The 25,812-nt window shown below is 57.7% G+C and overlaps 1 protein-coding gene across 6 annotated transcripts; it reads right to left on the reverse strand.

Moving 5' to 3' along the window:
* Window positions 1-442: 442 nt before the first annotated feature.
* Window positions 443-24,495, reverse strand: RIPOR1 (RHO family interacting cell polarization regulator 1). Of its 6 annotated transcripts, none has more exons than XM_012742520.2 (22): window positions 24,318-24,495; window positions 8,319-8,445; window positions 8,048-8,200; window positions 7,801-7,879; window positions 7,144-7,167; window positions 6,995-7,048; window positions 6,705-6,857; window positions 6,544-6,607; window positions 6,413-6,456; window positions 6,209-6,334; window positions 5,678-5,826; window positions 5,473-5,602; window positions 3,934-5,394; window positions 3,728-3,849; window positions 2,803-2,935; window positions 2,395-2,530; window positions 2,107-2,268; window positions 1,681-1,839; window positions 1,349-1,545; window positions 1,177-1,260; window positions 979-1,069; window positions 443-865 (listed from the first exon to the last, which is right to left on the reverse strand). In XM_012742520.2, exons 2-22 carry the CDS (start codon window positions 8,420-8,422, stop codon window positions 768-770), a joined length of 3,723 nt encoding a protein of 1,240 aa, XP_012597974.2. In that variant the 5' UTR covers window positions 8,423-8,445; window positions 24,318-24,495; the 3' UTR covers window positions 443-767. The 6 variants fall into 6 exon arrangements, with proteins under 6 accessions (XP_012597974.2, XP_012597973.2, XP_075851822.1 ...); XM_012742519.2 differs by lacking the exon at window positions 24,318-24,495 and adding an exon at window positions 16,376-16,483; XM_075995707.1 differs by lacking the exon at window positions 24,318-24,495 and adding an exon at window positions 9,283-9,406 and having other exon boundaries at window positions 3,728-3,846.
* Between the last annotated feature and the right edge of the window lie 1,317 nt (window positions 24,496-25,812).

Consider the following 25,812-nt stretch of genomic DNA (forward strand, 5'->3'; position numbering starts at 1 on the left):
AGCTGCCTGGGCAGAAGACGGGAGAAGACGCAGAGCCTGGCATCTGCTGACGTGGCTCTGCTGCCCCCTGCTGGCCAGGAGCTCCAGCCACACTGCACCACCTTTTCCTGCCTGTTTGCACCCGGCCACAGCCATTCCCAGGACTGGTGCCCTTTGGGCCTTCTCTGGGCCAACTCCACAGTTCAGCTCCACCTTGGGCCCGCAGTTCCCAGGCCCAGGGCAGGCCCAGCCTGCAAGCTGAGTGTCCTCAGCAATGACTCCCACCTTCTTCCCCTGCTGTCTCCTCCTAGCCCAGTTCCAAGTTCCAGCCTCTGGGCTTTCTTCTACCCAGATTTCCAGGGCAAGTGCACCGGCCACTGTCACAGCTGGAGTGTGACACATTAGTGTCAGGAAGGCCCTCAGCCAGAGGGTGTTGGAACAGAGGGTCAGGAATGCACTAGGCCACGTAGGAAAGGCAATTTGCTTTTTTATATTCTGTAAAACTCTGTAAATAAAATACAAAACCAAAAGAGGTGGTGGGGTGGAGGCAGGGTGGCTGGGCCCCAGACACTGATCTGTGACAAGGGATGTGCTGAGCCGAGGCTGGGAGGCACTTGACTGCAGGCACTGACTGCCAACCCCAGGGGCAACAGAAGAATATATTAGATTTTCATCGATAGGAATCTGGGGGGGAGGGATGTCTGGAGCCAGCCCTCACCCTCCCTGCCAGCGCCTGGTGAGCCTTGAAAGTCGGGGGAAGGGGCGCTGGGAGCCGGTGGGCGGACGGCTTAGAATGCTGTGCTGGCCATGCTGCCGGGCCCAAAGATGCGGGGTAGGGCATCCAGTGACTCCTCCAGCCGTCGGTGGGCAGACTGTCCCTCTTCACCTGTGATGTGTAAGGATGGGATCAGGCTCCGCCCTGGCCCCATCTCTACTCCTCCCATCAGCCAAGATGTCCCAGAACCCCACTTGACCCCTCTCTCCCATCCCCCAGCTCACCACACTGCTGCAGGCTCTGCCGGGCAGCCTCCCTCACTGCTTCTGTGTCTGTTTGGCACAGGTACACCAGGGGCTCAATGCCCTCGGGAGCCTGTCAGAGGAGGGAGCATTAGGGGGGCCCAGGGGAGCAGACAGAAGAGGCTCAGAGTGGGGGTACTGGGAGGGAAGAGGAAGGGTGGGTGGGTTGGCAGGGGTCACCTTGATACAGCCCAAGGCCAGGCAGCCAGCCACTCGAGTCTGCACATCCTCATCCTCAAGCTGGTCCAGGAAGCACAGGAGGGCCTGGGTGAGGGTGGGAGGGCAGATTCAGCCAGACAGTGGGAGCCTGGGACCCCGGCCCTTGCCCTCTAAGGATCCTTGCCCAACTCACCCTCTCCCGGAAGGCAGGGCCCAGTGACAGGCTCCGGAGCTGGGTGCTGACAGCAGCCATGACCTTGTTGTTGCCATGGACGAGCAGGGAGCTGAGAGCCCGAAGCCCATCCCTTCGCAGCCGCCCCTCAGGTGCCAACCTCAGGGCCTTCAGCACGACAGCCTGGTCATCTGAGTTCAGATTTTGCACCAGGAGCACTGAAAGAAGGTGGAGGTGGGGGTGGGACAAGGTGGCAGGGCAAGGAGCCTCTTGGTGTGAGGAGGTCTCATCCTCGTGTCCTCAGACCCACCCAAAGGGGTCAGGCCACTTTGTGATAAGGGCCACTGCCTCACCCTCCTCAGCAGTCTCAGTCACGTAGGCCTCCATGGAGGGGCTGTCCAGGGTTTCAACGTAACTCCAGAACTGGAAGATGGTGAGGTGCTCTCCAGGGCCTGGCTGAGGCCTCCTGGGCAGCTTCTGCCCCAGGGCATCCTCCAGGAGCTTCACGCACACTGCGGGAGGCAGCACAACAGGCCTCAGTGTTGAGATGGACCCAGGCTTTTAGAGGGAAGAGAATGCTCCCATCCCAGGCTCAGGCCCAGGGATCCCGTCCAAACCCTACCCATCTAGGGTCCTTTGCTCCGAAGCATGAGGCTTTGCTGTTTCCCCTCAGCTCTCAGCTGGCATGTCTGTGTGGGCTGACCTGGCTTTCCCTGACGTCCCTGTCACTAGGGACCCAAGACAGGATGGAAGGAGGGGCAGGTAGGCAGCCCACTCACCAGCCTCGGCTAAGCCTGGCTGGCGCAGGGATAGACGGGCACCGTACTGGTTGCAGAAGGTGAGAAGTACCCGCTCCACGGGGCAGAGGAAGGGGCTGAGTCCCTCTGTGCACTGGTCCCAGAAGGTCAGGAAGCCGGGTCGAGAGGCCGAGAACTGCACCACTGTGAGGAGTGCAGGAAATTGTCAGCAACGCAGCAGGCAGGTGGGTGGGCAGGTATGTAGACTGGGGTGGGGTGAGGTAGGAGCTTCAGGGCGGATACCAGAGCCAGAGCCCACAGGGCCTTTACCTTCCTGGGCAGAGGTGACAGGGATCTCCCATAGCCTGCTGAGCTCGCACACTGCCTCAAGCACTCGGGCTTCCCGCAGCAGCCGCTCCAGGGCCCATGCCTCCTGGCAGCGCAGGGGCCCAAATGTGCCTAGTTTCTGGAGAACAGGGGTGGCCAAGCAGCTCAGATTTCAGGGTAACACTTGGGTAGGATGGAGTCCAGAGACTACAAGTCCCAGCATGCACTGGGGAATACTGGGGGGCAAGAGCCAGAGTCTGGCATGTATTCCATTCAGCAAGAGCCAGATGCCAGGGCCCTGGGGCATTGGGGTGTGGAACTTGGAGGAGGTACAGAGGGTCAGGATTGAAATGCAGGGCTCCCTGGGGTAAGGGGCTATAGGGAAGGGTGGAGGATTACCACCAGCCTCACCAGCAGGAGGCGACTGCAGTGGTACAGGTGCTGGACCAAGGCAACGTCCAGAGCTGGACACCCCGTGCTGAGTGGGCGGGCACTGGGTGAGTCTAGGCTGTCCTCTGCCACAGCCTCTGGGCTGCTCAGGGGCCTGGGAGAAAAATGGAGCCAACCGCCCCAGGAGCACACATCACTACTAGGTCAGCAGTATTTATTTTTATTAAGCTTTCCCTCCCAGGATGGAAGAACAGACGATGCACAGACAACAATGGGTAAATTCATGCAGGACTTCCAGGAGGAGGAAGGAGCTGGGACCAGCATGTGGTAGCAGGGGTCTCCGGGGTCAGTCTGCCCTGTGCCAGCGCCAGCTAGGACCACCGGGGCAGCTGGAGCTGGGATGTGCGGGAGTAGGGTTGCAGGCAGGATGGTCTAGGAAAAGTGGACTGCAAGGGGCACATGGCACTGGTCCGTGACCTGGGCGGCAGCAGCAGAGGGAGCAGGGACTGGCGCCTCCGGGAAAACTGGGGTCGAAACAGAGGGGACTGGTGCAGGGGAGCCCAGGGTGCATACGGAGACACTGAAAGAGCTCCTTCATGGGGTGGGTTCAAGGTGAGGCCAAAGGGAAGAGGACGGGCTGGAGGCTCACAAGCTGATGGGGGCCGGCAGGGGAGGCAGACATTGCAGAGATGAGAAGAAGGGCAGTCAGAAACACTGGGGACACACATGGGGTTGGAGACATGAGCATCAAGGGACACATAAGGGGTGAGCACAGGCACACCTGCCAGCCAGTCCATCATGTGCTCTACCTGGCCCCACTTCACCTCTTCCCCCTTCTTGCCCTTCTCCCAACTCACCAGTTCCTCCTTCACCTGGCACTGCCCCCCCTTCCCCTCTTCTCTTCCCCCACACTTAGCCCCACCCCCATCTCACCTCATCCCCTCACCTGTCTCCAGGACCATCATTATCTTCATCTTCATCTTCATTGAGGAAGCTGAAGCTCTCCAAGGCATGCTCCACGGTGATGCTAAGACTAGAGGCCCGGCTGCGAGTCAGGCCTTGTCTCTGCTGGGGTTGTTAAGGGGGTCAGAGCTGCTGCCACTGCCTGGCCGCCCTCCCTGTGCTGCCCCAGCCTGTCCCAGCCTTCCTCACCATGAGCAGACTCTCCAGGCGGGTCACCTCTTGCTCCAGGCCCTGCAGTTCAGGGAACTGGCCACGATAGTCATCCAGAGCAGCCGTCAGGGCCCCCAGTGCCTCCTCCAGCCTCCTGTCCCCAGCCCCTCCGGCTGCCCCTGGGACTGGGGCCTGGGCAGCCATAGCCAGAGTGGGGTCTGAATGCTGGGGTGCAGGGGCTACAGGGGAGGCAGGGGGCGTTAGCCTCTGAACGATGGGCTCTGGGAGGTCTGGGGCAGGGCTTGTGAGGGGTTTCCAACTGGAACAGGCAGGACTTGGGTGGGAGGTGCTGGGGGCTCTGGGATCTGGCTGAATGCAGGGAGTAGAGGCTGGGGGGCTACAGGGCAGGGGGCTGGTGCCTGGGAGGGTGGGGTCTGAGTGTGAAGAGGGGCTGGGGAGGGTAGCAAGGTCTAGAGAAGTGGAAGGGCTGGCAGTTACAAGGATGGGGCTTGTGACAGGGTGGGTGGGGCTTGCGGTGGTCTGGACTAGGCCTTTAGCATCAGGGGTAGGATTTGCACTAGTCTGAGTTGACATCCTGACTTTGTGGGTAGGGCTTGTGGTAGTGTGGCTAGGGACTGCAGTGGTATGGGTGGGGCTTGCAGTGATTTGGGTGGGGCTTGCAGTAGTGTGGGTGGGGCTTGCCATGGTGTGGGTGGGGCTTGAAGTGGTATAGGTGGGGCTTGTGGTGGTATAGGTGGGGCTTACAGTAGTGTGAGTAGGGGTTGCAGTGGTATGGGTGGGGCTTGTGGTGGTCTGGACTGGGCCTGTGACAGTAGGGATAGGGACTATAGTAGTGAGGGTAGAGATCATGGGTTTGTGGGTGGAGCCAGTAGTAGTGTGAATGAGACTTGGCGCACTATGGGTAGGGCTTATGGCACTAGAGGTGGAGTTTGTAGTGCTGTGGGTGGGGCCTGACAGTTCCGAAGGGCCAGAGTCTGTGGCCTTCTGAACTGAATCTACGAGTGTAGATCGGGCAGGGTCTGTAGATTTGGAGACAGGGCCTGTTGTACCAAGGGTAGGGCTTGTGGCAGAATGGCCAGGGTCTAGGGCAGGAGGAACATGACTGGGGTGCTCCCCACGGGTGGGATCTGGTCCCCATGCTAGGGTTTCTGTGCCCACAGCCTCCAATGAAGCCTCGGCCAAGGCAGCATCCACACTGGCCTCACTGATGTGGCTCAGAGTCCGGCTGTAGGGCGTATGCCCATTTGCCAGGGCTGGGGCCATGGCCCCCTCCTCATTCAAGGGCCTAGAGCTGGGCATTTCAGGCCTACGGAAGGCAACTTGGATGGGCAGGGGCTCAGGCTGCTGCACCAGAGGCCTGGGGGCTGACGAGTGGCGGGCAGTGCCTGAGAGCTGTGGGCTGGATGAGTCGTCTGAAGATTCGGAAGACAAGGACCATGCTGTGCCGTTCTCCAGCTCCTCTTGCCGCCGCAGCATGTTCTGAGTGAAAGGAAAGGGCATTTCAGGACCACGCCCAGGGAGCCCCTGGCGGGTGGTGAGGCCTGGGCTGTGACTCACATAGAAAGCCTGCTCCCGAAGCGAGGGGGTGTCTGGTGGGCTCTGGCTGTAGGTGGAGAAGCGCTTGGTGACTGTGGAGGCCTTGTTGACAGTAGAAGCCGCCGAAGGCTGGTCATCCTTGTCGAAGGGGCTGTGGAGTGAAGAGGCTGTTAGCAGATGACACTTCCCTTCTGGCCCTGTCCCCAAACCCCTCAGTCCCACCAACCTCCATGTGACTTCCAGGCTAAGCTTGATGGTGCCGAGGTCATTGATGTCCACAGCCACAACCTGGGGCAGGGCAGCGAACAGGTCCTTGGTCTCGCAGGAGACACTGCCCACAACCACATGGTTGGTCAGGCCCTTCAGTTCTGTCACCTGTAGCCAACAGTACATGGGAGAGGGGCACAAGGGTGCAGAGGCCATGAGATCGTGGGCCATCAGAGGGCTGAATCTGCACAGAGCTTAGGAGATGGTCATTGGCCATGGAGGCTTGAAGCAGTCTGGGAGCATGGGGGATCACAGATGTCTAAGGGTCATTGAGGTCATGGGGGTCACAGCCTCATGGGGCTCAGGGGGACAAATATTTAGAGACAGGAGGCCACAAAGTCATAAAGATTGTTCTCAAGTCCACAGAGATCATGAAGGTCATGGGGCCACAGAGCCATAGAGGGTCAGAGGAATAAGGGTCTGAGGGTCATGAGGGTCACAAGGGGTTCACAGGACCATGGTATTTTGTGGTCCTGGGCAGAGACATCACCTTGATGGACAGGAATTCCGTGAGCAGAGGAAGAAAGACGGTTTCTTCACTGTCCCACACCTGCTTCCCACTACCCTCAATGCGGCCCCGTAGTTTCCAGCGCTGACGCCCGTATTTCATGCAGATCTGGGGGAACATGCAGGATGAGACAGCCTTCGGTCGTGTGACCCTGCCATCCCAGCCCTTCCCTGCACATCCTCATACCTCATACTGATCGCCCACACACAGCCTGGCGAAGCCGGCCAGCCCTGGAGTTGGGGGAGAAGAAGAGCCATGTTGGGGGGTCCTGAGCACACTTCCCTTCTGTCCCCTCACCTGCCCACATGACTCAGTACCTTTCATTCGAAGATGAAACTCGCCCAGTTGTGCCTCCAGCTCACTCTCCAGCAGACACATGCTCTGGGAGGGCATGGACAGGTGGGGGGTCAAGAACCAGTCCCCTCCCACCAGCCCTGCCACACCTCATGCCTGTGCTTCACGAGCACCCATCCCTCACCTCCGTGTACTCGCGATGCCCCCGAGTGGCCTCGGCCAAGCTGTCCCGGGCCTCTCGGCTCCCTGGGGACCCGGTGCTATAGGCACGGACCATGTTGTAAGCACCATCCCGGAGACGCCGCTGGACACAGTATGCCTCATACAGCTCGTCGATCTGGGAAGGTGAGTGGGGTAGCAGTGGGGGGACTGAGACTCACCACTGGGGCTGCTCACCCTGGGCCGAGCACTCCCCCCCAAATCTCCCTATGATATCCAATCCCCTGCCCCACTCTGCATGCATGCTGCACGTACCTTGCTGGCATGGAACTCCAGTCGTCGCAGGAAACGGTCAATGGACTTGACTTGCTGGGGGAGAGGTGGGTCAGGAAGGGCCTGAAGCCCAGGGCCCTTTACCTTCCCCATGAGCCAACCCCTTCCAACACCATGCTACACACACTCACCTTGTCCAGGTCATACAGGAAGCCCTGCAGGGGGGATGGGAAGGGCACTTAGGAGGACCCCAGCAGAGGTACTTGCTAACCCATCATAGCTCCCCTCCTCCACAGCCTTCCTCATACCAGTCCACAGCCACTCCAGGCACAGCAGGGACTGACCCCCTTCCTGCATGCCGCATGGTGCATGCTGGTAACACAGATCTGGTCCCTTAGACCCCTCCAGGACCCCTCCTCCAACTCTCCCCTGGTATCCCTTTTCTAGCAGCCCCTAGGGAGGGACCGCTGTGCCTCCTCATGCACGGTTCCCCCTGCCAGGGAGCTCCCATTCGTCCTTCATCCACTTCAACCCTAACCCTAACTTCTGGGAGGCCCTAACCTCTTCCCCAGGAAGCACCATGGCTCTCTTCTCAGTACCATTATAACACAATCTCCTGCTGTCCACGTCTAGGGGTCAGACCTGCCCCCCACTGGAAGATCCAGTGAGCAGCCACTGGTTCCCAAGCAGAAAGTGTGCACAGCAAATAAGCCTTTCCTGATGTCCCCTTTTCTACTCATACCTGATCCAAGTCTCCCCAGAAAATGGCCCTGACATCACCCAAGGCTGGCCCTGCCCAGCCCCCCACACCACGAAGGCACAGGGCATCCCTACCACCCATCACTCACCAGGCGGGAATTCCTTTTGGACTCCCTTATCTGCACCTGGAGTTTCTCCTGCTCCTGTTGGTGTACTTCCAGGTAGGCCCTGAGGAAAGGGGTGACAACAAGAATTAACCTACCTCTCCAGCCTCAAGCTGCGCAGGGTACAAGCAGTAGGGAGTGGGTACGGGGCAGCAGAAGGTTGCTACTAACAGAAAGGAGATGGGGGTTTGGGGAGAGACCCTGGGGCAGGGGTGGGGAGGGAGTGGCTTACGTCAGGCCCTGCTTAAGCGCAGCATACACTAGGTCCAGCCGCTCAGGCTGCGGCACCTTGGAGGCTGGGTGAGCCACGGAAAACATCCTGGACACTCGGGAGAGCGCTGGGGGCTTCCGTGGGGGCCCTGGCGGGCTGAAGACCGGTAAACTCCTGAAGAAGAGGCTGCCCTCAGAAAGCGGCCAGTAGGAGTCCCCCAAGCCCTCACTACACACCCAGTCCCAACCCCGATCGGCTCTCTTGACCCCGTTAACCCTGCTGCACTGCGTACCTGGGCCCCCGCTCGTGGCTGCCGAGGACGCCTGCGAAGGACTGGCTCCTACTGACCCGGGCGCTGAGCAGGCGGCGCTGCGGCCGCACCGACAAGGACATCATGGAATGAGTCCGCGCGGGGCTCCCTGGGGGTGGTAGGGGGGGTGGTGTCCAGCACCAGTCGGGTCCCTGAAGCCCACCGCCCGCGACCAGGTTCCAGGGCTGGAGCAGGTCTCTCCTGGTCTCCAGGTACAGCGGCCCCAGTGGGCTCCGGCCTCCCTCGCCAGCCCCGGCGCTAATGACAGGGCAGCAGCCAGGGATTCAGCCTCGGACTCAGCGTGGCCTCGGCTCGGCCCCCACTTCCTGCCGAGGTGCGGGCTCCGCCTGCTGCCGGGCAGGAAGGGGGGGTCGCGCGGGGACCCTCCTCCGGCTGGGAAGGGGCAGGAAAGGGGCGGGGCGCCCGAAGAATGTGCGGAAGCGCCTGTTTACTGGGGGGGCGGGGCGGCCTCCCGAGCCCAGCCCCATGCCCCCCCCAAGTGGATCAGGAGGTGGGGTGCCCGCACCCTGGGAGGCCGCAGGAGGTCACGGGGCGGGACGGGGCGGGGTGCACATTCTAAGCCCTGCAGAGTTGCCCGACAGGCCCGCCACCCGCCCGTCCGGTGTAAACTGCTCTCCCAATCCCCCCAGCTCCTGGGCGCTGGGACGCCAGAGCCCTCCCGCCAGAGCCCTCCCGGCGCCAGCAGCCGGGGGATTCCCAGAGTGGGGCGCATTGCCGAGAAGTGCCCCGCCCCCTCCTCTTTCCTACAGCTCCAACCTGGAAACTGAGTCACAGACCAACGCCTTCGCTCCAGCCCTTGTCAGGAAGAGATCATCGGCAGACCCCCACCCCGCTTCGGAGAAACACGCACCCCTGGCCCCCAGAATCCAGCCTGCACCTTCTGGGGTGCGCCGCAGGGCCTTTGCAGCCTCGAGCCAGGTCCTACCTCTCTTCTTGGCGCTCATGGTAGGTCCGGGACGGCTCCCACCCCACGCTCGCCCCTTGCGTCCCACCGGCCCAGGGCCACTTGGTGCCGGCCCGGCTGGCCTCCGCGCTCACTCCCAGCGGCTCTGGCTCCACCTTCGCCTCCTCCTAGCGCCAACCCTGCCCCTCCCCGTTCCCCCCACCCCAGTTCCTGCCGCCTGACTCAGCCCGCCTGGATGGGGCGGGACCGCAGGACTAGGGGGCCACCGGGCCTTGGCCGCCTGGCCTCCGGGAGGAGTGACTGGGGGTTCCCCTTGGGGGGGGGTCTTCTCGGTTGGGGTGAAAGTGTGTAAAGGGACTTGGGTGTGATGATGCATGTGGAGGGCCAGAACGAGGGGGCTGAGCAGAGGCTGTGCTGGGAACGGGGAGAGTAGGGGGCTGGCAGAGTGGCCGTTGAGGGGTGCTGAGAGAAGGTGGAACACAGAGTTGGGGTTCTGAGTGCTAAAAGTGGAGAGAGGGCAGCTGAAGAGTGGAATGGTAGACGGAGGGAGCTGTGTGGAGGGACTGTGCCAGTGGACGGCAGAGAGCAGGGCACTGATGACCAGTCTGGGAGGCTGAGAAGACAGAGGGGTTGAAGGTGTGGGACTGTGTGTTGCTGCTCCAAGAAGGACAGAGAGAAGGAACTGGGTGCAGAGAGTCCCACAACCCCAGTCGCCACTCCCGCCCCTACTCCCAAAGACTGGGATGCTCTGTCTGGGCACTCCCCCTCTGCCAGGCCCCAGGGAAAAGGAGCAGGTCCCACTGCCCAGCCAGGGCCTTCTCTCTAGCAGAAGCTGCATCCAGGACTGAGGCCCCATCCTTCTGGCCCCCTGCTCACATGGGCCCCTGAGGCCCTGAATTCCCACGGTGCCAGCGCTTCCCTACCCCCAGTGTGTCTAACTTGAATATCCCATGCCCGCCTCTAACCTGGATAGAGACCACCATCCATGCCAGGACCCCTGGGCAACCCATCCCTTGACCTCAGAGGGGTTAGATGCTCCCCCATCCCATAAACACTCCTGCTCCCTTGAGGCTCAATTCTGTCATATTATGCTTACTATCTCTCCAAGAAGCTGGAGTAGGCCTAGAGGTCTGCATTTCCAAGAAACTCTCGGACCCCCACCCCTACAGATTCAGATGTAAAACATCCAAGGACCTCAGTTTGAGAAATGCTATGCTCCTTTACCTCCTTTAAGGCTGGGTGCTGTGCACCCTACACTGGAGACCTTTTCATTCCCAGGCACTGCCTGCCTGACCCTGGCCTCTCTGCTCCCTTCAGCCGCCCCCCATGGGAACGCCGCAGCCTTGTCACTTGCCCCTGGAACGCCCCTTTCCTAAATCACAACCACATTGACCACGACCCTCAGGCTCTCTCCATCACTTCCACTTCACCTGTCTTTTATCTGAGACCTCTGGTCCCTTGAGCTCTTAGCTCATTTATTTAACTGTTCATTGAGTGACAACCGTCCCAAACAAGTGCCAGTCACTAGAGATACAGCCTGGAATTTTACAACCACCACCCTGCACGGAGCTCACAGTCCGCCTCTGCTTTCTTTTTTTCCTGCTAGTTCCTTCCTCCCCTGTCTTCCCTGCCTTCCCTGCACACCCTCCTCCCCAGCCTGGATCCACAGCCCCCATTCCGTCACTCGCCTGCTGCTGGTATCCTCAGCACTCTGCGCCTCTCTCCTTCCTGGCAGAAACCAGCCCTGGGCCACCCAACTCCCTGTCTCCTCTGCACCTGCACACAGGGTAGCGGAAACTGCCAGAGGTCTTGGCACAGCAGCCTGGCTGGAACCACAGAGAAATTCTCAACCTCAGCCAGGCGCTCACTTGCCACCCGGTAAATCCTGGTGTGTGACTCTAGTCATCTCTTTCCTTTCCAGGTGTTTCAGCCTTTCTCAGGTCTCCAACAAGCTCAAGTCACTCCCATGTAAAAAATGAAAATCCTGAAAACTGTCCAAATGCCCATCAATGAATAATGGAATTACTACACAGCAAAAAGAATGAAAAATATACAACTACATGCAACAATACGGATGAATCTAACAGACATAATGTTGAGCGAAAGCAGCAAGGCACAAAAGAGGACATAGGTATCATTCCCTAGATAATAAACTTCAAAAGCAAAACTAACCTATGGTGATAGAAGTCAGACTAGTACTCACCCTTGGGGTGTTGGGACTGGAAGGGGGTGTCAGGGGTCTTCCAGGGTACTGGTGGTGTTCTGTTCCCTGCTCTGGGTTAAATTTTCTGGTACTATATGCATGTGTTCCCTTGTGAAATGTATCAAACTGTGCACTTAGGACATATACCTTCTTTATGTATATTTCAATATAAAGTTGGCTATAAATAAGTACAAAAGAAATGACCAAGCCCGGCGGACCCCACGTCTCTCTCCAGCTACCCCACTCCTCACCCCATCTCTCTCCTCTCCTCTCAGAGCCAAGGTTCTTGAAGAGACGTCTGTCTCCATTTCCTCACCACAGCCACTTACTCCTGCCACCCTGGCCCCACTTCTGTACCCACCACTCCCCTGACTGGTCTGGACGAGGCCACCAGTGACCTCCCTGTTGCCACATCCAGTGCCCAGTGTTTATCCTTATCTTGCTCGATCTCGGTAAAGCTTTTGACTTTACAGCTCTCTTCTTCTTCTTTAAGCCCTTCCTTCTCTTGAATTTCAAGAGGCAACATGCTCCTGGTTTTCTACCCACCTCTCTGGCTGCGTATCTTATGTTCCCACAGAGGCTGTCTCTCTCCCCATCCTCGATGGGCCTTATCCTGCCCGCCCTTGGGCTGTGTACATCTCCCACAGCTCAAAGCCATCTGAATGTTGCCAACTTCCTTATCTCTGGCCGCCCAAACCACTCTTCTGAGCACCAGGCTGTGTGTCCAACTGCCTGCTGGACGCCTTCCAGAAGCTAAGTGAAGGTGCACAGTGGGCCACTAGGGGATGTGCTGAGTTTGAGGTTCCCAAACTGAATTTGCCACTTTCCTCCTCCAACCTGACTCTCCCTCATCTTTATGTCTCTGTGATGGTCCCACTACCTACGTACCCAGACAAGAAACTGGGAGTCATCCCAGATGCCTCAGTTAGTTACCCCCCACATCCACTCGGTCACCCACTCCTGCTCTTAAATATCTCTGGAATCTGCCCCTTCCCCTCCACCCCCATAACTAGAATTCAGGTCCAAGCCATGACCAACTGTCCTCTAGAACCCTACAGCAGCCTCCTAATGGGCCCGTGGCTCTACTCTAACCTACAGTGATCCATTCATTATTCAGTAACAACAGTGATCTCAAAACTCCAGTGACCTGACAATGCCAAAACCGTCCTTTATTCAGTGCTTTCTGTGTGCTTTCCGGCACTAAGCCTAACAAATGTCATCTCATTTAGTTCTGGCAACAACCCTATGGGGTAAATCCTATTAGCCCCACTTCACAGATGGGAAACCTAAGGCTAACTTGCTGTGTGACCTAGGGCAAGACACTTCTTAAGCTTTTGGAGCTTCAGATACCCATCTGTAAAATGAGGACAATAATAAGAACAACGACAGCTACCTCACAGGGCTGCTGGGAAGATGAAATGAGTTACCTCCCCTTCTTGGGAGTGTTTGGGGAAGGGAGAATTGTATGTGGGGGAGGAAGCTGGGGTAGACATACTACCTCACTGTTAGCACACAACGAATATTAACTGCTGTCATTATTAACAATTTTTTGTTGTTGTTAGAGACAGGGTTTTGCTCTGTCACCCAGGCTAGAATGCAGTGGTGTGATCACAGCTCACTGCAACCTCTAATTCCTGGGCTCAAGTGATCCTCCTGCCTCAGTCTCTTGAGTGGCTAAGATGACTGGCATGTGCCACTACACTTGGCTAATATAAAAAACATTTTTTATAGAGACAGGGTCTCACTGCGTTGCCCAGGCTGGTCTCAAACTCCTGCACTCAAGCAATCCTCCCGCCTCAGCCTCCCAAAGTGCTGGGACTATAGGCGTGAGCCACAGTGCCCAGCCAATTAACAGTTATTAATCTGCCCAAGATTACACAGCTGATAAGTGGCAGGGCCAAGATTCAATGCAGGCTCTGTGACCCCACAACTCTAAACCTTTAACATCCCTCTATTTGAACTCACATGAAACATCCACAGCCACACCCTCCCCCAAGGAGAAAGCCCAGACTGTCTAACATGACTTACTGGTAGGAGACCCTTCAGGGTCTGTCCCTTCCCTCACATTCTTTCAACCATCCCTCCCCTCCTGTCCCCTGCTCCGCTATGGTCTCTCTGTTCCAACAACTGTAACCCTCTCTCAATACCTGCAAAGTTCTTCAGCATCGGAGCAGCAACCCCCATTGCTCCTACCTTCTCCCCACTACTCTCCACTGACCAACACCCTCTCCTTCTGCAAGTCTTACCCTATCACTTCTTCCTCCAGGAAGCAGGCCTTGGGTTGGTTCCGCCTTTTTTGGCCTCTCGGTAGCTTCCTCCCTCTGATCCACGAGGCCACATAATTCAGTAGTTAGTTCTCCCTTAGGGTCTGTCTTCCCACCACACTGAACCCTGTCTGCTTGGGGCCTGTCTGCTTGGCTCACTGCTGAGGCCTGTCTGCTTGGCTCACTGCTGTACCCTTTGGGTCCTCCACCAGGGCCTGAGCACCTGGGAGAGGAAGGAGGGAGGGAGCAGAGTCGGGTGAGCTGAGCTGTCTGGACACAGGAACAGCAGGTCCTGAGCTGTTGGAGGGGGAGACTTCAAGTCTGTGTCCACCCTAACTCCCCATGTACAATTCTCCCTCCCCCGTCCCACTTGCTACTTATATCATGTACCATCAGCAAGTGGGGCTCTGTTCCCTGGGGATGGGGCAGGGTGGGGTACCCAGGGACTTTGGATTCACAGTAAGCTGACTGTTCCATCAATTTCCTTTCACTGTCTGGAGCTCTGCTACCACCAATCCCCTAGTCCCACAGGACCAGGATGTCTAATTGTTGGTACAAACGACCATCAGAATGTCCTTCCTTTTGGGTGACCACTTCAAGGGATGGGTGGGCAGGATCTCCGCTGCTGGGGAGGGGGGAAAGATCCAAACCCCTTGAACTAAGGGAAAGGGTCTACCTCAACTGGTGGGGGCTGGCTGGTAAGAGCCAGGGAACTCTCTGGGCTCAAGTTGGCCCTGCAGTCTGTTCTGGAAATAGAAAAGAACCCAGGTCCCAGGTTCCAAAGGTTAAGGGGCTTGCGGCGCAGCCAGCTTAGAGCAGCCATGAACGACCTGTCTGCATAGCCCCAGAGCCCGCAGCTCGGCTGTACCTCCTGCATGCCAAGGCTGGAACAGCCGTGTGGGACTGAAGATCCCGCCACCGCCACCTGTGCTGCCCAGCTCCGTGGAATGCCAGGTCAGCCGCTGCTCTGGGTATCCCCGGATCTAGCCCCGCCCCGCTCCGTGGCCGCCCCCCTGACCGAGGTAAACAGACGCTAAAAATAACCCCGGCCAAGGGGCGGCTGCAAAGGAGAAGGGGGTCCCTCCTGAGCCTGCCCCTGTCTCCATAGCAACTGCCCCAAACCTGGCTGCTGACGTCATCCCGCAGCTGCCCAAGCATGTAGGGAAAGAGACGGGGCGGCTCAGCCAGGGACCCCCCACCCCGGAACCGGGCGGAGGCAGCCCGGTGGCCTCACTTCCTGCCGGCCCCCTCCCTGGTCAGCTGGTCACATTCCCCGGCCAGCCACGCTCTGGGAGCTGGGCGGCCTCCCCAGGGCTTGGCCTGGCTAGAGCAGCAGGCGGCGGAGAGGGGCTGCAGTGACTCACTGCGCCCTCCCCGCCTGCTTCTCCACCTGGCAGGACCCAGCTGGGCGCCCTAAATCCCCCGCTCACCACCCCAGACCCCTGGCACTGCTCACCCTGCTCCTCTCTCTGGCCGCTGCCCACGGGACCCATGATGGGGAGGGGGTGCAAGAAGGCGCTATGCCAGTCCTCCTTGTCCCGCTGGAGTATTTTGTACTTCAATCCCCAATTCGCACCCCCCTCTGCTCTCCAATACTACGGAGGTGGATGTTGCAGGGCAAAGATTCAGCTCTAATTCCCTGCTTCTCCCAAACCAGCTGTGTGACCTTGAAAGTATTACTAACCTCTCTGGGCCTGTCTCTGCATCTGCCAGATGGTCATAACCCTCCTCAGAAGCCTGAGGCTCGGCTGAATGCGGCAGACCCAGGGCGCCGCCCCGCAGATGGCGGCAGGTCACCGTTATTGTTACATTAGCCTGCACACAGTAGGTGCTCCGCCTGCCAGCCTGCACACACATTAGAACTGGCTGGGAAGGGTCGGTCCAGGAGGCCAGACTCGGGCCTCACCCGGGACAGGACACGGGGTGGTGAGGCTGGACTTAGTCCGACCTCTAGCGCTGGAGAGTAGCCTCTTCCCCAAACCAGTTCTGCAGGGTGCCCAGGCCAGGCTGCTTGCGGAGACCCCTCATCAGCCAGCATTTCCAGGGACAGGGTCTGCTCTCCGACCGCGCCAGGACTATCCTCTCCTGGGCTATGCCAGGTTTGAGCGGAGAGCACGGCCCAGGCCAGGCACGGTCACCTCGAGCCCGGCTCCAAAGCGGCTTAGGCCAGCCCGTGGGGCCAGGGAGATTAGCTCAGCTGGGAGGCTGGCCTGCACCCCTGTCGCCCCCTCCCCATTTCCAGCCTCTCCTGCAGCGAGGGCAGCGGGAGACTCCCGGAGAGAGCGCCTGTGCCAGGGCCCAGGCTGGCGCCTTGAGCCCGCCCTCCGGCCTGGCCCACCCCAGAGCCCCGGGGCACGGGCCGCTAGGGCCTTGCCATGGGAGGGAAGGAGGGAAGGAGGCAGCGCCGGGAGCTGCAGGCCCAGAGGCGGCTGCTTTTGTGGGGCGAAGCTGCGTTCTCTGCGCCCGGGGGGAGGGGAGGAAAGACACCGTTCGGCCGGGGTCCGGGGGATGGGGCGAGGCGGGCCTGGGCCGCAACCGGGGCCGTAGATCGGGGACCCACGGAGCGGCGCCGGCGGGGAAGGCACCGGAACCACGGCGCCCGCCCCGCACCCGGCCCGCGGCCCCCGGAAACGGCGCGGACACTCACATGGCTGCGCTGGGCTGCGCGGACCTCGAGCTCTCGGTGCGCTCGACGCTGCTGGGCCTGCTCGCGCCGCAGCTGCCGCTGTCGCCGCCGCCGGCGCCGGCCCCTCCCTCCGCCCCGGCGCCCCGGCGCCCCGCCCCGCCCCTGGCCCGCTGGGCCCCACCCCCTGCGCTCCCGCGGCTCCCGCACCCCTGGAGGCGCCCACCGCTCGCTCCGCCCTCTCGGGTAACGGGGCAGTCCGGTGGCCCGCGGGATCCACCAGCTTGCGGGTGGGGAGGGGGTGGGGGGGAGAATCTGGGGGACATGAGCGTGGTGGGGATGTTAGGCACTCAGGGTCCACGGGAATGAAGAGGCTTTCAGGGAACTGCACGCTGACCCTAAAACCTGGAGCTCCAGGGGGCCCCGCCTGCTTGCCCCCTCTCCAGATCCTTCAGGCTCTAGAGACCCTGCGGGCTCCCTGTCTGTGACCACCTGAAACAGGTGCTGGGGCTGCCACTACGTGCTTAGGTTGGTTGAAGGAAGGGGTCCAGGCCTGTTTCTCCCTGAAGGCCATAGGGAGGACAAAAGCCTGGCCATCTGACACCTGCTGGGTCCAGATGCTGTCCCTCAGCCCTGCCTTTTCAGCCAGCCTCAGTTTCCCTGCTGTAGGGGCAGGCTGCCCTTTCTGCCACTGTCTGGCTGTAAGTGTAGGCTCATAGCTGGGCCATGCATTCCCCACTCACTTGGCACTGGTTTCAGGGAGTCTCGGGCCTTGCTCTGGGGCATAGGTGGGGACAATGGCAGGGTCTGGGTAGCAGGGCATGGGGCACATGTTGGCCAACCCAGTCCTTTCCAAAGCCAGAGCTGGAATGCTGGCCCTCATTAGGAGGGGGTGTTGAGGAGAATCAGAGAACTGACCACTCACTGGGGTCAAAAGGCCAGCTCCACTCTCCCACCTCCCCCATCAGTAAGGCACCACTGGGCCCCTCCAACACCCAATGCTCTGAGCCCTCCCTTGAGGCTTCTCCAGGCCCTGCACTCCCACAGCCTCTCATCTTGAGAGGTAGGTCAGACAGACCCAGAGTGGTTTGAGGGGCTATAAGAGGTCCCTGAATATCTGCCTCCTCCAAGTCCTGAGGGCTGGTCTTGACAACCTGGTGAGGGAGGAGTTAGGGGCACTGACATCCTCTTCCTCCTGGGCTCTTACTGGAGACTCACCTTGGTTTCTTCCAGTTCTCCTGCTCTCCAGCCCCTCTTCTTTACCTCCCGTTGTAGGGCCCTTTTCTCTGTAGTCCTGAAACTTAGGCATTACTGCCAGGGCTAGGTTCTTCTCTGCAAGCCCCCACTGTAAAATGCCATCCAGCCTCAAGACACCCATCCACTCACTGCTCCCCCCCACCTCCAAGCTCTGTGCCCAGAGCCCCCTCCTGTTCCAGAGCTCCTAGATGCTCTCTCCAGATGACCCACCAGTCCACATGATCGTCCCACGATGTACTCTTCTTCCTTTGTCCTTATCCTTGCAAAGCGCCACTGTCTACCCAGTCACCTGCCTGAGCCTGAGGTTGGGGCTCTCTGCAGCTCTTAAAACTGGCACCAACTGGCCCTGCCCACCCCTAAAGTCACCTCCTCGGCCAGGTGTCCTCTGAGCACCTTGTCTCAGATACTCACCACGGCCAGGCTGCATGCATGCCCGTGTGTGCTCACGTGCCTGAGCCTGCCTGCATGTGGGTTTCTAAGCGATGTGGGGGCAGGAACCACAGAAATCCTTGTCATCATAATCCCTGGCTCATAGTGGGAGTCCAGAAGAAATATTAGTTGAATAAACAAGTAAATGAACAAGTAAATGCATGAAACTTTGGCACCCCTCTCTCTACCCCCACCTTCAGGCAGCCACCAAGCCCTCTTGATTCATCCTCCTTAACACGTTTTGAATTAATTCCCTGCCCCCACCATGTCCCGCACTACCAGTACTCTGTCTTTTATTAATTCATTCAACACACATCCACTGAGCACTAAGGGCTGGGCAGCATGCTGGTCCCTGGGGTGGCAGAGGCATAGAACTCTCCCTGTGGCATTGCTCAGGACTCTGATTTTGGGTGCTCACCAGGGCACTGTCTGAAGAGCTCTTTCTCCATCAGGAATTCTGTAATTCCACTTCCAGAAAATTCCCACTTTTCAGGGATGATTCCCATACCCTTCACAGTCAGCCAGCCACTTTGTCCCGTCTCTGGCCACATCTACCATTGTCACAGCTCATAGCCAAGCCTGAGGTACCATCTTTTCTGGCCTCTCTACCTCCACCTTTGTCCCCTACAGTTCTCCACTCAACAGCACAAGTGACCTTTTAAATCATAGATCATCAGATCATATTGTTCCCCTGCTTAAGAGACTTCAGTGATTGCTCATTGCCTTCAGGATAATCCAGACTCTGTGGTGCAGCCTCCAAGGCCCATGAGGTCTGGCCTAAGATGACCTCACCTCCTTATCTCCCACCTATTCTGTGGCCTGTGTGCCTTAGCTTCCTCTACACCAGCTACCTTCCCTGGACATGGCCTCCCTCTGGCCTCTGCCTTTCTCCCAGCCTCCCTTCTGCCTGGGATGCTCCTCCCCCTCATCCACTCAGAAAATAGCTCAAATATCCCCTTCTGCAGGGACCTGCATCTTAGGGGCTTCCCACTCACCCCCTCTGAGCACCCCTAATTGCCTACTGTCCTTGTTTTTGGCTGGGCCTGTGACCACCAGCTCAGGCACAGGTGGGGCTACAGTGAGCAGATGGAACACCTGGGAGCACACCTGGCTCTCTCCCCTAGTCCACGGGCCTAGAGGGCATTGAGGGCCACAGGGTACTGGAGGCCTCCCAGGCCTGTCCCTACCAACCAGTGAGCTAGGCAATGAGGGACACAGCTGAAAGCCACTTGCCAGAGGAGACACCGGGGGCTCAGGGAAGGCAGCAATCTTGCACGGTCACATAGTTAAGAAGGGCATACTGGCAGCTCCAGCTCTGCGCCCTGGGTCGCAGCAGTTCTGCCCTGTTTGAGTCAAGCATCAGTCCCTGAATCGGTCCTCTGCCCAGGGCAGGCAGGGTGGGGACTGGGGCCCAGCAAGGAATCATAGCACTTCTCACCTCGGGGAATTTGCATTCTCAGGGGAGTGGACGCAAGCCTGAGAAAAATCCCTTGAACAGATGGCAGAGGGTGGTGAGAGCCACAGTGAACCCTGGGTCCTCACATATGGCACTTCGAGTTCCACTTTAGGAAGTAATGGAGTTCAAGTCCCAAAACCCAGAAAAAACAAGTCCTCCTCACCTCCTCCCACAGCCCCTGTGGATTACAGCTGTCTGGTATGCAACTTCCGCCCGCCCCCCAGCTTTCTGTGAAGATGTAGATAGAAGCCTGTCCCGAACATACTGTGCCTGTGGCCACATCATTCATTCAGTTGCCAGGTATGCAGCAAGCATTCGTGGAATGTCTGCTGTGTGCCTGGTCTGCCCTGGGGGACCACAGGTGAGGACTCCCCAGTCCCTGCCCAACGGGGCACATAGTCAATCAAAACAGGCACCTCCCCAAGTCCCCAAGTTTCTGCACCTCCTATATCACCAGTGCTGAGAGTATGTGTATGTGAGCGTGTGTGACTGTGTCCATGTGCATGTTCGCATGTTCACATGTGCTGGTTAGGAAAGGCTTTGCCAGGAAGGGACCCTTAGCATGGCTAGTTGTTGGGGCTCCTTCTTAGGTGGGCAGAGGGTAGGGCCTTGGAGGAGCGGCAGAGGTATGTGTTGGGAAGGGGCCAGTCACGAGGGGCCTTGGGTGCTGGCTGAGGGGCATGGATTTTACCCTCTGGGGAGCCTTGGCTTTAAGCTGGGGAATACTTTTTTTTTTTGAGATGGAGTCTCACTCTGTAGCCCAGGCTAGAGTGAGTGCTCACAGCTCACAGCAACCTCAAACTCCTGGGCTCAAGCGATCCTCCTGCCTCAGCCTTCCAAGTAGCTGGGACTACAGGCATGCGCCACCATGCCTGGCTATATATTTTTTCTATGTATTTTTAGTTGTCCAGCTAATTTCTTTATTTTTTTAGTAGAAATAGGGTCTTGCTCTTGCTCAAGCTGGTCTTGAACTCCTGACCTTGAGCAATCCTCCTGCCTCGGCCTCCCAGAGTGCTAGGAATACAGGCATGAGCCACTGTGCCCGGCCTAAGCTGGGGAATTCTGTGGTCAGATCTACACTTTGCAATGGTCTCCCTGACATCGTATGTGTGTGTGTGGGTGGGTGTATTTGTGTGTGTGTTGCGAGAGGCAGCAAGGAGGTTGGTGCCATTTCTAGCCGAGTTGACAGTGGACTGGGCCAGGGTGGGGGCAACAGGGATGGAGAGAAGGAGACATTCAAAAGATGTTCAGGAGGCTTCATGACTGATAGGATGAAGGGTCTGGAGAGAGGGAAGTACCCTGGATGACACAGGGGCTTTGGGCCTGGGTGATGGGTAGATGGCAGGGAGGCCTGGAGGATCAGGTTAAGGGGAAGGTGACATAGTCAGTTTGGGCAGATGGTGTTTGAGGGTTCTGGGGACCATCCAAAAGGAGGTGTCCAGAAGGCAGCTGGGCATGTGGGTACAGGAGAGAGGGGTCTGGGCTGGAGACAGCTTTTGGAGGGGACAGTGGTCAACTAGATCACCAAGAGGTCAAGTGCAGGAAGGCCGAAAGTGCCCACTAGAGCACTCCAGGGCATGGTGGGACAGAGGTAGGCTTGAGAGGAGGTAAGTGTGGGGCTCGTGTGTATGCCTGACCTGCCACCAGCCGCCACAGCCCTCCACTCCAGCTTGGACCCTATTTCTCATCATGTGTATCAAAGGGCAGGGGCCAGGGATGCTGCCACAGCTGCCAAGTCCTGGCTTTACCACTCTCACCTTGTGGTTCCTGGAGCTGCTTCTCCTTTCTGATGCTTTAGCTGCACTCATCCATTCACTCATAAAAGCTGCCATTTGCAGAGCGCTCCATCTCATGAGTAATCAACACAAGGCAAATGTAAACAGCAAGAGGCACTTTTGTTTTGCCTCTCAGATGGGCAGCGATGAATGTGATGTGCGAGTGGACACCCTCAAGAGAGCGGGAATTGATTTGTGTGTTTAAAAGTAGTTTTCCTAGCATGTATCAGGATGCCAAGTGCAGACCTCCCTTTCACACCACCATTCCACCTCAAGAAATTTATCCCAGGAAGTAGTTGTTGCAGCAGGAAAAGCTCTTGTGCCTGAAGATGTTGATTACTGGCTTGTTTGGCCCGAGACGAAGGGACAGCACATTCCCTCAGTGGACACCGAGGGCTGAGGGAGGTTCACTTGGCCCTGAAGTACCCTGTGGCCATGGCAGTGGACATCAGGTGGGGGTTGAGCACCTGCTTTGTGCCTGGCACCATTCTGGACACAGGGGACACAGTGACAGATCAGATCGGCAAGGTTCTTGCTCTCAAGGAGTTTTCACGCCAGCCAAAGGAGACAGACAATAAATAAGTTAGCATATAAACGAGGTGATTTCAGAGAGAGGGAGAGAGGAGAGCTGTGAAGAAGGCAAACCAGGGTGATGTGGTTTGGAGTGATGGGCCTGAGGGTGGTCAGGGTCACTCTTTGAGGCAGTGACATTGGAGCTGAGATCTGAGCAACAAGAAGGAAACAGTCACAGAACAACCCAGAAGAGTGGAACAGCAGAGGGAACAGCAAAGGTGATGGCTAGGAGGGAGGTGAGAGTGAGCTCGCTGTAGTTGGGTTGAGTAAGCTGCAGGAGAGGAAAGGAAGTGGGTCTGAGAGGTGAGCAGGGTGAGGTCAAGGGAGGTGGGAAGGTTTTATATGTCTGAAGAGGGAAAGGTGCTTGGCGCAGTAAACACAGTGGAGTGGAGAAAGCTCCAGAACAGCCTGTGTAGCAGGAGTCAGACCTGCTGACCCCTGAGGGCCATCAGCACCATCCCTACAGCGGCAGTGACCATCATCTCTGGGCATTGTAATTTCTCTTGGTTTTATTTTATTCTTGGTTTTATTTATTTATTTATACAATTTACTTATACAAACAATGGTTTGCAATGAACATGGCATCGTTTTCAAAAGCGACATGGCCATTGCTTATTGCACCATCTCCGGGTTGGCCTCTGTGCCCCGGAGGTGTAAGTTTCTAGACTTTGTGCTCTTGCAGCCTGAGGCTGGGCTGTCCCTCTGCCATTGTCCCTGCTGGTCCCGATTCAGCCTCCAGGGGTAGCTGTGAGCAGGACCTTGCTGGGCTGGCCTGGGCAAGGGGTGGGGTGACTGTGTCCCGCAGGCTGGGCTGGGCGTGCTTCCTTCCTTCCTGGCTCCCTTCTCCTAAGGGACAAGTGGGAGGGATGTCCTTGCCTCTCCCAGATCATGGGATGAGCAGCTCCCCTGGGACCCTTTCAGGCCCCCTGACAAAGGCTGCAGTGTGTGGTGCATAGTTTATTTCTGTGAGTTCCTACTGCTAGGAGAACTGTTCTGACAGAGACTTGGAGGGTGTTGTGGTAGGGACTGTGCGGGCCACTGGGCACCTGACAATTCCTTCTTCCCATTGGACGATGACCTGGAGCTGAAGATTCCCGAAACTGACCCCTGCTCTGCCCCATCGAAACCCAGGAAGTTCAGAGGTGGTCTTTGGCGCCACCGTGTGGGAAGTGTGTACGCTGCAGTTACAGATTTCACAGAACACCGCCACCTCTAGGGGGTGCCTGTCGTCCTCCACTCCTGTCTTCCTGAAGGGACAGTTGCTGTAGAGTGCAGTGCGCGACCTGTTCAGTTTGTGTGGAGGCTCACACTTTGACCTGGTCACAGATCATGGACCCTGGGAACCCCACCACCACCATTCAAACCTCCTCCACACCACAGAGCCTCTTCAGGAGGCACAAAGTCTCCCTGTCTCTCCACCCTTCAGTCTTCTCCCCTTAACCTGTTCCAGGTGTGTTGGACACGGCTGATCCTGCCCCTCTTCTGAAGCTCCCTTCGCTTCTGTCACTGCTCCTCCTGGGTTTCTAGCGGCTTCCCCAGCTATCTCTCTTCACACTCCTTGTTGGGCTCCTTGGGGGCTGGGCCCCCTTCCTTCATCAGTGGTACTTCTCTCTTGGGCATCTGACAACTTCAGGGCAGGTTTCTGTCCCCACAGTGATGCCGTGAGTCTCAGTCCCCACATCTGTTGCTCCATTTCCTGCCTTGGGATGACCCTTGGGCACCCCAAACTTGTTGTATAAAGTCAACCCCACCCCTTCTCCTGCATCCTCATGTGACCTTTCCCCAGACCTTACCCTGACACCCCAGCAGCCACCTAGTGGGCCCTCTTCCCTATCTCCACCGTCCCACCTTCCACCAGATTACCACCTGCACCTCCTGCCTGGCCTCTTAGTGTCCTCGGTTTCACCCTGCCTGGTCCATTATCCACAGGGCAGCACGGCCTCTGCCTGTGGGACTCTGTTCCTCCTCATTTCCCCCTGGCCCCTCATTTCTGGCCAGTTCCTCCCTAGAAGGGCCTAGCTCCAGCTGGACATCTGTGTGTCCCCTGAATACACTCTGCTCTCCTGTGCCTCCCGTCTTTGCACCAGCTCGTCTGTGTGTCTGGACGCTTTTTGCTCTTTCCTTCACCTGGGTAACCCCTGCTGCTCCTCTAAGTCTCAGCTCAGACAACACTCCTTTGCGATAGCTTCCCCAGCCCCCAGGCTGAGTCAGGAATCCCTTCTTCGCTTTTACAGTACCCTGTGCTTCCCTCATCCCTGCCCTTGTCTGCTTCCCCTTCCCAAAGGGACACCTGCTTCTGTCCAGAGCACCACATATCAAGGCCAGATTCAGGATGGAGTCGTCTGATTCTGTGCCCAAGTCGCAGACTCAGAGTTACTAAGTCTCAAACCCATCAAGTTCCAGAGAGAGCAAGGCCATGCCTGAAGGTCACTGCATGAACTAGTGGCCAGGCTGGCATGGGACCTGAGATTCTTACCTTCCCCGAAGGGGCTCCCTTGCTTCCCCAGATGCCATTGTGAGCTGAGTCAGGATGCTTGAAGGCCTCAAACAGAAGGGAATTGTTGGGCTCTTGTCCTGGGGGCAAGGCAGCCACCAGCCCAGGTTCTCCAGAGCCCATGGTGCTGGTAGGAGCTGTCCCAGGAAGCCAAGAAGGCCAGTGTGCAGGTGACCCTAGGTCAGCACATCTAGTGAGTGGACTTAATGAGACTCCGTCTCCCACAGGGCTGTGCAGTGGGAGTGCCTGTCTACATGTCATGCAGGGAGGGCCCGAATTCCTGAAGGGTGGTGTTGGCAGGTGTTAGGGTCCCCGGGTTAATTATCACCAACGTCACACAGAAGAAAATGTGCTGAGGAGGGACCTCCCCCACCCAGCCTCAGCTTCCCAGGACACTGTTCTCTCCTGGACTCAGCCTAGCCCCGAAGTCTGAAGGTCAGCCCAGTATTCCTTCAGGCCCCAGTGCCCCCTCTCTACTCTAGCCCCTAGGGACTCCTGGCTCTTCTCTGAGACTGCTTTTCGGTCTGCCTCTGGGCCTTTGCTCCTGGTGTGCCCTCTGCCTGCTCATGGGTGGGCCCAGCTCATTTGCTCAGGGAGCTCGGTAAACGCTAAGGAACTGCACTGCTTCATAAATAAACAGAAAGTGCCAAACAGGCTGCCTTAGGAGATGACTCCTTTCCACCCTACCAAGTTTGCTAAGCAAATAAATAACCCAGAATAGAATAGAAAGAACCCATACAGTTTTGTCTTGTGCCTCTGTTCCCCAAACTGCTCTCCTTTCGGTTCTTGGGAACAGCACTGCTGTCTATTCTAGGCCACTGCCTGAAATTCAGCCTGACCTTCTTTGTGTCTGAACTGAGCTCCCCTAGGTGTTAGAGAGGACTTCCAAGACCCCCACAGTGGCCCCACACTCCCAAACATTCCTTTTCACTAAACACAGTGGATGAATGCTCTGTGGCTGTGAGCTCGGGGGACCAGGGACCAAGGTGGCTGATTCACCACTCCATGCCCAGTGCCTTCCACAGAAACCGGATGGGTGCTCAATGAATATCTGTTGGATTCTGGATGACTGGAGACCTTGGGCACTGGGGTATGTCTTCCCTCTTCGCAGCTGCCTGGGTACCTTGCTGAGTGGGTGCCATCTCAGTTGGTTTTTCTAAATTGTCCAAAGGCACAGGCTCTCTTTAACTTGAGCTGTCTGGTTCCTTGCTATTTCGCTAGACTTTCTCACTCTTGTTTTTCTTCTTGAATTTCCACAAGAGCATAGCATAGCAGCTTGACAGTTTCACACTAAAACTGAAAAAATTTCCCCTTGCATGTTTTCTGGAATCTGCTTTCCATCTCTCTTGGCTTACAAAGCCAGTGACTCATTTACCGAGCCAGGAATCTCTTCTCCCCTGGGATTTCTTACAGGAAACCTGAGAGCAGCGAGTGACATCGTTTTTCACCCCCACCCTCCCTTGTTCCTGGCTGTTTC

The sequence above is a fragment of the Microcebus murinus genome, chromosome 20, assembly GCF_040939455.1.
Source record: "Microcebus murinus isolate Inina chromosome 20, M.murinus_Inina_mat1.0, whole genome shotgun sequence".
Classification (NCBI taxonomy): Eukaryota; Metazoa; Chordata; class Mammalia; order Primates; family Cheirogaleidae; genus Microcebus; species Microcebus murinus.